The sequence below is a fragment of the Lycorma delicatula genome, chromosome 4 (assembly GCF_047948215.1).
Source record: "Lycorma delicatula isolate Av1 chromosome 4, ASM4794821v1, whole genome shotgun sequence".
NCBI lineage: Eukaryota > Metazoa > Arthropoda > Insecta > Hemiptera > Fulgoridae > Lycorma > Lycorma delicatula.
The window spans coordinates 85,368,985-85,381,383 of NC_134458.1; the positions used below are offsets into that span (position 1 = coordinate 85,368,985).

The 12,399-nt window shown below is 27.5% G+C and overlaps 1 protein-coding gene across 1 annotated transcript in view; it reads right to left on the bottom strand.

The window, feature by feature from the left end:
- Positions 1-219: 219 nt before the first annotated feature.
- Positions 220-12,399, bottom strand: part of LOC142323616 (tetratricopeptide repeat protein 39B-like) — a 62,034-nt gene continuing 49,854 nt past the window's right edge. Inside the window, exon 12 of the mRNA XM_075363483.1 lies at positions 220-12,031. Within this exon, the coding sequence (XP_075219598.1) occupies positions 11,896-12,031 (136 nt within the window). The 3' untranslated portion in view covers positions 220-11,895. The remainder of the gene's footprint in view (positions 12,032-12,399) is intronic.

A 12,399-nucleotide genomic window follows, 5' to 3' on the forward strand; every position in this document is an offset into this window, starting at 1 on the left:
ATCTGTTTTTATGTAAATCAAGCCTATCAAAAAAATACCTTTCGATTAAAAAATTCACATCTTACAAGTCTGAAAAAATAGAGATTGATGTAGAAAGTCACCATTTTCCAAAACAATAAAACACTACTTATTTTTTAAATATTTATAATATTTTACTCTTCTACCTGTTGATGTGAATGAATTGAAGGTAATTAAGCAAAAAAACACAAACAATAAATTCAACAATTTTACATTTTATACAACAATAGTAATACAACCATTTAAAAATATATATATGACAATAATAGTAATAAAATCAATAAATCTCGAAACATACAATTACTACAAAAATATACTCTCTACATATTACAAATGGTGACACTGACTATCAATGATAATACTGGAACATAAACTGAAAGGTAATAAAATCACTTAACATAATTAGATAAATAAATATAAAAAATAAATGCAACAACACAAAGAGAACTTAAAAATTACCTTGACCCAACTTCTTTTTATTTATGATAATAACTTTTTTTGTAATCCACTTTAATCTTTTCAAACATTAAACAAGGGAAATTATTAACGTAACCGACACTGCTGACAGCTATGAGAAATCCAACACATTTTTTCTAGTCAACATTGTGAATTAAATTAACAGTTAAGAACTTAGAAGAATTAATTTTAATGTATCACAGTAGGTAGGTTTTTACAGAAAAAATACCTTTGAAGACTATCCTGATACCCATATGTAAAAATAAGAGATAATTAATAATATCTGTTGATTCAATAATCTGCAATTTGAAAACTCAACTATCTTTCACTCTCGTAATTAATTAATTTTTATATCACTAGCCCCTCCATTAATGCGGCAATATACACTATTGTTAGACAGTGGAATTAAATCTAACTGTTCTGCCTCTTTTCCAGGATAATTTTAACTACATCCTAACACACAGGAAGGATCAATGTCCCACTGCAGTATATGATTTTCCTGCTTTAGCAATATGCAAACTACAATCTGATTGTAAAGAATCAGCGCTTGTAGATCACACAAAGTACTCCTTTTCTTATTGATTACTTTAAATGATATGAATAGTGAAACACATTTTTCATTATAATAGTGAAATGTTTTTTTATGTAATACATTTTTAATGTAAGCTTTACATTTCTTTTTCTATAAATATTAAAACCGTGATTTTATACAGAATATTTCCAAACAGAAAAAAAATTATTGTTGTACTTGTTTACTTTTTATATAAGTAGTACTTTCTAAGATACAATAGACAAAGAGAATAAAAATGAAAAAGTGTTTATTTTAATAGCGGAAATACACATAAGCATAAAATTTTAAAAACAGATGATAAGATTCAATTTGATAAACAAATGTAATGTCAACAGTGCAAATATTAATCGTTAATTTTGCATTGTTTGTTTAACCACAGTTTATAAACAGTATTTTACAATTTTCATCAACAATCTTTTTTTTAAACTACCTTCCTCATTCACATTTACCTTTTTCAATGCCGCAACCAAGATCTAACCACAAATTAGAATGAGATGTGGCTCTAAAAAGGCAAAACAAATGTATTATAATAACAGACTTTTACAAAACTAAGTGAATAAAATACACGAATGTTAGGTTCAGAAATTCAAGATCAAGAAACTGACTTTAGTGGCATGTCTGCACATATGGTGCATAAAGTAATAAGAGAACCAAATAAATATTTCAGTGTGTCTAGAAAATCTTGTAAAAGAATGAAGATGAGAGTTAAGGATTAAAAAGTGTTAAGAAATACTGCATACCAATTTCATGAAACTTTATGGTAAATTTTGGTAGAAAAACTTGATATACATTTTAAATGAGTAAATTATTTAAAACATATGAAAACTTACAGATAGGAAGGAAGGCTAATTATTTTTTCAGACAAGTCTATATTTACTCAATGTGCGCACAATATTATAGTTAGACTGAAGACTACTGATAGCTATAAAAAATCCGTATCCAAGGATCGAGGTTCATCCTGGTGCATATCAGCAGTGCTGCAGAAGAAATTCTGATTTCGCTTTTGATTTTTAAAATGGGCTTGAAGCAAGGGAAAATTTGAAGATAATACCAAGAACTGCTAAAAATAGCAGTTAACATAGCTACCAAACCTTCCACTTTGGTTTTGGTAATTGGCAGTGCTCATTATCATAAAATAAAATTACAAAAGGCACCAAATTCAAATAGCAGAAAACATGAACATGGACCAGTTGATATAAATCTCAGATTATTATGTAATTAAAAAAAAAATAATAATATGTACAGATGGCATAACAGTGTAATGATAATTTTATCAACTGTTAACCTCTGTCCAAATAATAAACAAGGTATTAAATTTCATAGTTTATTTTAAAAATACAACTCATCATAGATCTCTTAAATTATATGACTTAAATAAATGAGATTTGAATCAGTATCTTCATAAAATTATACAATGAAATAAACATTGAAATAAACATTTTTTTATACGGAGTGACCACTTTAAAAAAACAAAAAAGTGATCCAAGTCATATTACAAATGTACTTAGCAGTAAGCAGTTTGGCAACAGGAATAACCAGTTTTAATATAGACAAGTAGAGAAAGAGTGACCTTCATACACCGATTGGTTTCATGAGTACTACACTCAAATTTGTGGATTCCAAAGCCTTTGCTGCTACTGATCCTACTTTAGGAACAGCAGATTTTTCCTGTTTAAATGTTTTACTGCTCATGTGAAAACTCCTTCACTCTTATTTTTTAAATCTAATGCTTTGCTGTTAAATTTGTGGAAATTTAACACATTGTGGTTTGGGTTGATCATAATTATTTCAATTTGTAAATCTAAAAACAGTTTACAGTACCTAATAATCAACATAAATAAAATATTATCATTTTTAAAGTTCTACTATGTCCCCAAAATTTAACTCCTTTGGGACATTTAAGCATTCCTACTGCCAACATCTATAAAGAACAGGAGATTAGCTAAGTATACATCAAACAAATAATTTTAAAATCCACTGCTATTAATAACCTGAAAACTAACTAACATGAGGAATAGATCAGTTAAAAAAAAACAAGAGTATATCAGTTAAAAGTACCTTCTCCTTCAGAAATGTTTTTTATCATACACTGCATCAGCTACGTGTGATCTCAAAATTGACTAAGTGAAAAATTTAGTAAAAAATCTGATATTTTATTCTTTATAAATAGCAAAAAAGTAGACCGAATACTTTTATTGTAGATATTATACATTATTTAATAAGAAAAGAACAAGCTTTAGATCAGGTCATGCATGTAATTTTTGCAACTTCTCACCCTCAATTCGTAGCTAAAAGTCGGGCTTCATCTTTTATTTTATGCATTATAGTGAGGGTATTTAGGAAAAGCAATAAAGTGGCAAAACTGATTAATTGCAGAGTTCAATTATTAGATTTTTTGCTTTAGGAAAACTGGTAATTAGTCTTGTGTGATATAGAATATATGTGTACAAGTGTGATGTATGAATGTGAGAGAAGGTAAATTCATTCAGCAATATTTTATCATATGTGTAATTTTATCATATGTAACAGGAGACATAACAATCAATGAAGATATTATTTTTTCTTACATTGGTTATTATCTTTTGCATGCTTATTATACTTACGAGATCTGTAAATAAAGTAATGAGACTAGTTTTTTTTTTCATAGCCAAAGTGGCAACACTGTAAAGTTACTAGTAAACATCTGGTTATATGAACAGCTGATTTATATTAGGTATTAATATTTTCAGTCTATTGTTGCCACGTGAGACGCAAACAAACTTTCCATGAAATGAGTTTTTGTTGTGCATTAGAAAAACGAGTGATACTAATTATGAGCAACGTTGTGCAATCAAGTGTTGTGTTAAACTTTTTTAACACAAGTGTTGTGTTAAACTGAAATTTTTTCAAAATTGAAAAGGACGTATGGAAATGGCGCTCTGTCACAAGCCCAAGTTTTTAGGTGGTTTAAAGCATTTTCAGATGGCTGGGAATCAGTTGCGGATGATCAACGCTCTGAAAGACCGTTAACGTCAAAAACTGAAGACAATGTTCAGCAAATCAGACTTTTGGAGTTTCTGTCTACAGGATAGACTATAAATCAATATGTTTACCGAGAAATTCTTGAAAGACTGCGGAAAAGAGTTGCCCACATGAGACCAGCCATCACAGACAACTGGATGTTACATTATGACAATGCACCTTGTCACACTGCACTCTCAATTAACGAGTTTTTGGCAAAGAAAAATATTCCTGTAGTTCCTCAACCACCTTATTTACCTGTCTTGAGTCCCTGTGACGTTTTCCTGTTCCCGACTTTAAAAAAACACCTCAAAGGACACTATGTTGGAACAGTAAAAACTTTTTAAAAAATGTAACTGACCATCTGTAGGATATTCCGGTTTCTGAGTCCAACACTGCTATGAAAAGTGGGAAAACCATCTGAAGTGTTGCGTGGCTTCCCAAGGGAACTACTTTAAAGGTGATAGAGTCCATGTATAATTGGATTGTAAATAAAACATTTTTCTGAACCAGTCTCATTACTTTTATTTACAGACCTCATATGTATAAGGGAATTTGTTTGTATGGGTAATCTCTTACTTATTCATTTTCATAATTTTATACCTTATACTTTTTTTCAATGTAGAATTTTAATTTCTTCATTATTTCTTGAATTAAAGACTTGTTTACTGGATGGACAACCTTTAGTCATGTCTACAATGTTTTTGCTATTATTATATAGGAAAAAAATATGTACAATACGGAGTTCAAAAACTGATTAGCAGATTAGAACATAAACTGAATGACAGAAATGTGTACACGTTTACATTTAACTAAATTGTATTTAATAAAACATTTGTATTATCTAATTAGTGTTATAATCATAAAGAACCTTACTTTCATAAATCATTATTAATATTATTATTATTATTATAATAAGGCTGTAATAATTTCTAGTTAGAAAATACAGGTAGGATGGCCACTGAAAGAATGTCTTGTATTTCTAGTAACCTGGAGAACATAATGAGCTCACTCAGCTGTCCTAAATGGATTATTCATAACATAACTGCCTATTGATGTTATTCATCATCATAAATACAAACATGTTGTTAAGTCAGTCATGGTATGGACAAACAACAGAACAGAATTACTTTAAGTCTACTTCTAGCAGACTTAAACTTTCATTTTTGCATAGATCTGGAAATATCCATCTCTATACAAGTATCAAATAGGTGAATATACTTTAACAGTTGAGCATATTTTTATAGCAAACACAAAATATTTTAGGCTTACTCTAGTAATAATAATAATAATAATAATAATAATAATAATAAATTCACATTTAATAAATAATAATAATTCACATTTAATAATAATAATAATAAATTCACATTTCAAAGTTACATCAAAATAATTTTCCATTGCCAGTAATGTATCAAATTTTTTTCATTGGAATGAACTAAATCAATTAAAAATCTTAATAATTTTAAAATTTCAAAAACAGTAGCTTTTAACAAAATCAATGTAATAATAATGAATGATTTGATTTTACTTAAATTCCAATAACAGAAGTTAATAACAATACATTTTTATTAGGTATTATTGATCCGTTTAAAACCAGCAATTTTTGGAATGTCCATGAACAAAAAATTGGGGTTTTTAATGATTTTTAACTGGTAAAGTCAATTTTTAATATCAAAAGTTATTATATAGAATAAAACTATAAACCTTACAATAAGACTATAAACCTTATATTTTGACTATAAATACAAATTATTCAAATTAAACAAGATATAATTCAGGTTTGAAAACATCCTGGTAACTGTACTGAATCAAACGACATTTTTTTAAAATGTTTTAAAAGTAACCAACATAATCTTTATTCCATGACTAGTATGTTTTTGCTAACTACTGTTCATCAAATCAACTGTTTTAAGACTTTCCACACCTGTTTTAATAAGTTTAAACACTTCCATTAACAAATACACAAAACAAACATTGAAATCTCTTTTTGCTTGTACACATTTCAGCTTTTTCCGATGCAGACTGGAACTAACTGCAAGGAATGTAATGATGTACTGATTAGCTTTTATGGAATGATAAACAAAAAAAATCTTGAAAATGTTATAAGCAATACCCTGGTTGTGAGTTACCACAAGCGTCATGATCTGTTACCAATAACAATCCCTTAAAATATCCCTCATAAGAAATCTTTCAGATAGAAATAATATAAAATGAGAAAATGTAACTCAGTGTTCTATCAGAATATCACCTGTAAATGATTAATCTTAAAAAACATACCTGCCAACTGACAACCCTGTTTCGTATACACCCTAAACTTTAAATATCTGTAAAATACTTTATATTCTAATACTTTATACCATAGAAAACTAAAATTATTCAACAATATAGGTTACAATAAAATATATTTAAAAATAAAACAAGCATAAAAACATTTCAATTAAAGCATCTGAAAGTGAATAGAGTGTTTTATCTGTGTACATATAAACACATTCAGCTTCAATAAATGACTAACTTAGACTAGCATCCTCATATTCATTACACACATACAGCACAACCTTTATAACTCACCGTAGTTAAGCCTGGAGGGATAATGAATTATTAAACAGATTATCATAATATAACAAATTATAAAATATCTACAGGCTACTTTTCTTTTTTACAGTCTTAACTCCTTAGTGATTAATTATTAAGTGACCTAACTCTTATTATTTCAATGTAAGATAAATTTTAATAAAATTTATTTTAAAAGTAACTTCTTTTTTAGACAAAATACTACACTGTTCTGTTTCTTGTCCTTAAATTGTTATCTAAACCATAAAGGTATTTTGACTGAATGTTTCATTACTTAGCAAGAAATGTTTTCTCAATGATATATATATATATATATATAAATAAACTATATAGATATAATATATAAGATATATAAACTTATCTAAGGATTTGATTTAGAATTAATTTGGTCCATTATGATTTTAGAGAATTAATATTTACCAGGCTTTGAAGAAACATGGGTGGTAAAATAATAGTATGATACATAAATAAATAAAATAGTTAACAAAAATTTTACATAATTAATGATACCAATAAATAAAGGTAAACATAACAAGCATATAATTGATGAAATCATATAAATGTTATAACTTTTTTTGTAGGTAACGGTCACATATACATTTTTTTTTAAATTGACAGAAGAGTAACAGCCCAGGGACAAAAAAATAAAAATGTTATGATTAACTGATGGTCATGAATTACTAAGTTAATGACCATGATAACATATTTACTGTTATTTCAGATGAAAACAGGTTAAAAGGAAAAATGTTATGGATTCATTCATTACTGTGAAAGAAATTAGACTATAAAGCACACATGAGTAAAAAAAGGAATGAAATGCAACAGAAAGGAAAACAATGAACAATTAAATATTAAAATAGAATAAAATATATCAAAAGTCACATAATTCTGTTATTTAGTTGATATAATTATAAACGGTGCATGAAATAAAGAAGATATAAAAAACAGACCAGCATAAGCCAGGAGAGACTGATTGCACTTGCAGAAAAAACTGCTGGTATAAAGATCAAATTTAGGAACTGGAAAGAAAGAGATACTTAAAAACACCAGCACGGAGTGTAGTTATCTATAGCAATTAATCATGAAAAGGAAGCAAAAAAAAAAAAAAGAATAGAGGCTTTGAAATGTGGTATTTAAGGAGAATAGTGAAAATTAGATGGGTCTAAGAGGTATAAAGGCGAGATAAGATGTTTGTGGTAGAATCTTTTAAAAGGAAAATCAAAGCTGGTGGCCATATATTAAGGCCCTGTAATACTGAATTTAGTTCTGGAAGAAAATTTAGGAGATAAAAACAATAGGGGAAGAAAAATATTAAAATATATGAAATAATAATCTAGGAGGTAGGATATAAGAGGTATTTAGAGATTACATGATCAGCACAGAACAGGATGTATTGGAAAAAGAAAACAAATTATTAAGCCATAAATAAATGAAGAAAATATAACAGAATGAAATGTTAAACCGGATATGATTTTTCAGACAAAAGCCCCAGACAGACAAACAAAAGCTGTGATTACTTTCAAAATCAGAAAGGAGTTAATGACTATTTATTTTCAAGAATAAAGAGTGCATGGATTTGCTATAAATTTGCTACATCCATTTCAAAACTACCTTGTTTTTAGAATTTTATATCAAAATACTTCCTCTCAGAAAACAAAGTATCAAAGTTGTATGGTATGTACAAATATATATGTGTAAACAATAAATATAACATAATTAATTAAATAGGGAGCTATAAAAAAATAACACATTCACACGCACACATTACAAAGTTTGTATGAATTAGTAAATGTAGTTACACATTAATTTGTACCATTTCATAAATGAAACCAAAAAACTGAGTACATGAAACAGCAGACACCACACTGTTCAACTAAAAAGTTACAAAGATGTTAAAAAAAGAAAATTTATGTTTACTATGTTCTAAAGTCTACTGCCTTGCAATATTACTTTCTTCATCTGCATGTCTGAAATTTACAATTTCAGTCTAAAATTTACAAATATTGAAATTATTAAATCATCCAAATTTTGTAATATACTCTTATACTGCTGATTTTAGATATTAAAATTGACATATTTCATTTAAATAAAAACAATAGTTCACTTAATGGTACTCTCATATTGCAATCATTTTTTAATGATCAGGTTACAGTTGCAAAATTTTGAATATAATCTGTAATGTGCAAATTAGTTTAAATTTTTAGTTTTCAACCTCAATATATCCACTTAAGAAACAAAAATCACGATTTTGTAATTGAAGAACAATAAAAATAAACATGAATAACAGAATACAAGTTTCTGAAATCAAATGTTGTATTTTGTTTACTGTTTTACTCGATAAAAAATACAAGATTTCAAATAGAATTTGCATAATTTGCAGCTTTGTTGAATACCATTAATAAAACTTGGGAGACTTTGTTTAAGTCACAGAAGCTATTCAAATAAATTTCATAAAACCATGACATTATCAGTCAGTAAAAACTCTTACTAGAATAAAAATGAGAAATCTAGACTAAATAGGAGGTTTTTCTTTGATCAGTTACTAGATAAATGAGCATACACATCATCAATTTAAGGTATAATAAACTGAATTCATACATGGTATAGAAAGGGCTATAATTCTGTAAGAACAGTAGGAAAGAAAGTGGCACAAGGACCAACAAAGTTAAATACAGATACAGAACAGTCTGAAGGAAATGGACCAGATGACCAACAGGGAGATTAGTTAAGAAATTTATTACTGAATGGTTCCAAAGAAGGCACAGAAGTCTAATTTCATAATATATAATTTATCTATTCTTGTACATTGTACCTTTTATTCATTGTAACTGTTTGTTGTGTAAAGATCTTTTTTACAAATTAGTATTGAAGAGGATTAAGACTTCAATTAGCCGGTTGAAGGCAATTTAATAATCAAGATAATAAGCTGAACAGTATAAAACCTACCACTACAGAGGATGATGTTATCTAAGTTCATAATAATTTATAATAATCACAAAAATTTTTAAATGTCATAAATAAAAGGTGTGTGATAAAAAAATATGTATTATCTTTCTTGTATTAAACTTGCTACATCAAAGCTTTGTTGTATTTATTTTTTAAAAAGAAAATATTAATTTAATTTTGTGTGAAAAATTATACTTCTAAGCTTTAACATAGAAGTTATCTTAGAAGATCGAAGGTACCATAAAAGTTACTAAGATATATTAGTTCAGCGTGTAATGTTTTTATCTTATTTATACTGCATATTATTATTATCATCTTTGTATTAAACTAGAAACAGAATTTACAATGTACACCTGAAATTACAATGTAAACATGAAAAGAATGAAACAAACAAATATATTAAATGAAGTTCCAAAAATAAATTATGAAATGGTAGTAAAATGCATATGGTACCCTAGTGAGTAAGCAGTGTGGTTTACAAAAAAAGGAAACTCTATTAATATGGTATCAGTCACTTTTGCAGAAAGAAATATCTAAAAAAAAGTTTAGGCATAAGAAAAAGAATAAATAGTTTTGATATTATGACAAATAAATTAACAGAAGAGTTAGAACTACTAAATGTGGTTTTCGAGAAAAAGGAAATAGTTGAATTAAAACATTACAAGTGAAACTAGGACCTCAAACGCCACTAGGCATTTCACGTAGTTCAAGCTTAGTTTACTTTTCATTTATATTAATTAGTCAAGAATATTTATTATAAACTACAATAGCTTTCAGAGTAATGAAATCATGTATGCAAATGATAAATAAAAAATTATTTGTTCGGGTAAAAATTTACATTCCTTCACTGTAAACTGCCAGTTACACTCATCCATGATAAGAAACTGACTAACATTATAGAAAAAACATTTTTTATTGAATTTTAGAATATAAAAAGTATGGAAATTAACATGCAGATCAGTAAAATGTAATAAATGAAAATGTTAGTCTATAAATTTTAGAGTAACTGTTAACAAATGTTTATCACAGTTAAATATATCAATGAATAATGTGAACAAGTGAGCCTGTAATGTATATGCAGTCTCAAGAAAAAACAGCTGTGTTAAAAAATTAAATAATAAGGTTAAATAGTTAAATCAAGGTCTCATTAAATTATACAGTACATATGAAGGGCACAGGAAAAGAAGGGGCTAAGTCCAATTTTTTGAAAAATGAGTTTCTGCTGGAATGCTATAATACAGAGTGTAATCTATGATATAATTGGTTTGGGGAAAAACGGGCTAAGTCCAGAATAAATGCAATTTAAATAAACAGTGTACGTGTACAGGGAAAAAAAGGGCTCAGTCCATCTGGTACAGGGAAGGAAAGAGTTTAGTCTAAATAATTGTAGAATGCATCACTGTACATTACTTTTAATTTAGTTTGTTTTGAGGTTAGCATTTGTTCGTGGTTAGTACTAGTTGGTTAATAAGTAATAATTTTGTTTTTTTATTCTTTGAGAGAATAAAAGTAGTATTTGTTATAATGGAAGATGATGAAAATATGGATTGTTTGAGTGATTGTGAAAGTCCCAGAGTCCTTCTACAAGAAAAAAAAAGAAACATGGTCGTATGTCTGAGGTAAACAAAATCGCTTTCCTGTAAAATTTACTGAAGTGGACTTTGCCACCACTTCTTTTCCTGTGACCTTCATACGAATATTTTGTAGAACCCTCATTACATTCTAATTTACAAATAATTTTTAAATTCAGAAAATGCAAAATCTAGCATTAAAAAGGAATGAAGGTATCTATGATCACAAAACAATATTTTAAAGGGTTATCACATATTAAAGTTAATATAAATGGAGGATAATGTAATACAAAACTTTAAAATTAATGCAGTTGAAAAATTAATCAAAAGATCATTAAAAGCATTATTAATCAATAATACATTCTATTCAACTGATGAATTCCTTCCAATATAAAAATAGATTTTCTATTTAGGTAAAAATATAATATTGTACAATATCTGAAATCTTTTAACTTTTCCTTTGCCTTCTTTGAAGTCCCTTTGGTTTGCTTCAGAGAAAAAATATATAATACGTATAACTAATAATAATATATACATTTGTCACATAAATAAACAACTAATAAAAATAATAATGATCAGTAAGTATGTAAATGATCGCCCTCATATACCAACCCTGTAAAATCTTTGTAACTCTTTAGCACAGCAGCATATTGCATACAAAAATACATATGCATACATGCACACATACACACGTTCACCAACACTCATTGCAAATCTAAATATGTATAAGCTCAAATTTTTTTATTTAAGTAATTAATACTATTTAGAGGAACTAGGCTTTGTAATTTTAACTCCATTTTCAACAGTACGTTTCTTATCGTTATTAAATTCTAGCAGAGCAGAATGTATTTGGAAATGCAGACGAGATTCTAATGAATACCCAGTATAATTTTTCCTGAAACAGAATGATTAAAAATTTATCATAAACTATCACAATGAGCTGTTAACAACTGTAATAAGTATGTCTTTTGTACATGCAGGCAATTGATATATTAGCTAATTGTTTCAGAAAAAGTTTTTATTAATTAGTACACCTGTTAGGACAGATATAAAAATATTTTACACGTATATGAGTAAAAATGGAATAATTTTTAAATAAAGAAACAAAAAGTTTCATTCAACTGTAGAATAGGTAAAAAACAAGAAATTAAACCAGACAAAGTGTCAAAGGAGTGCATAGCTATCCCACAGCCAGTGACATTTCTCCTAACATAATGTCATTTTCTTCTCCACAAGGAAAAAGATTCTCTACAAACTACTAAT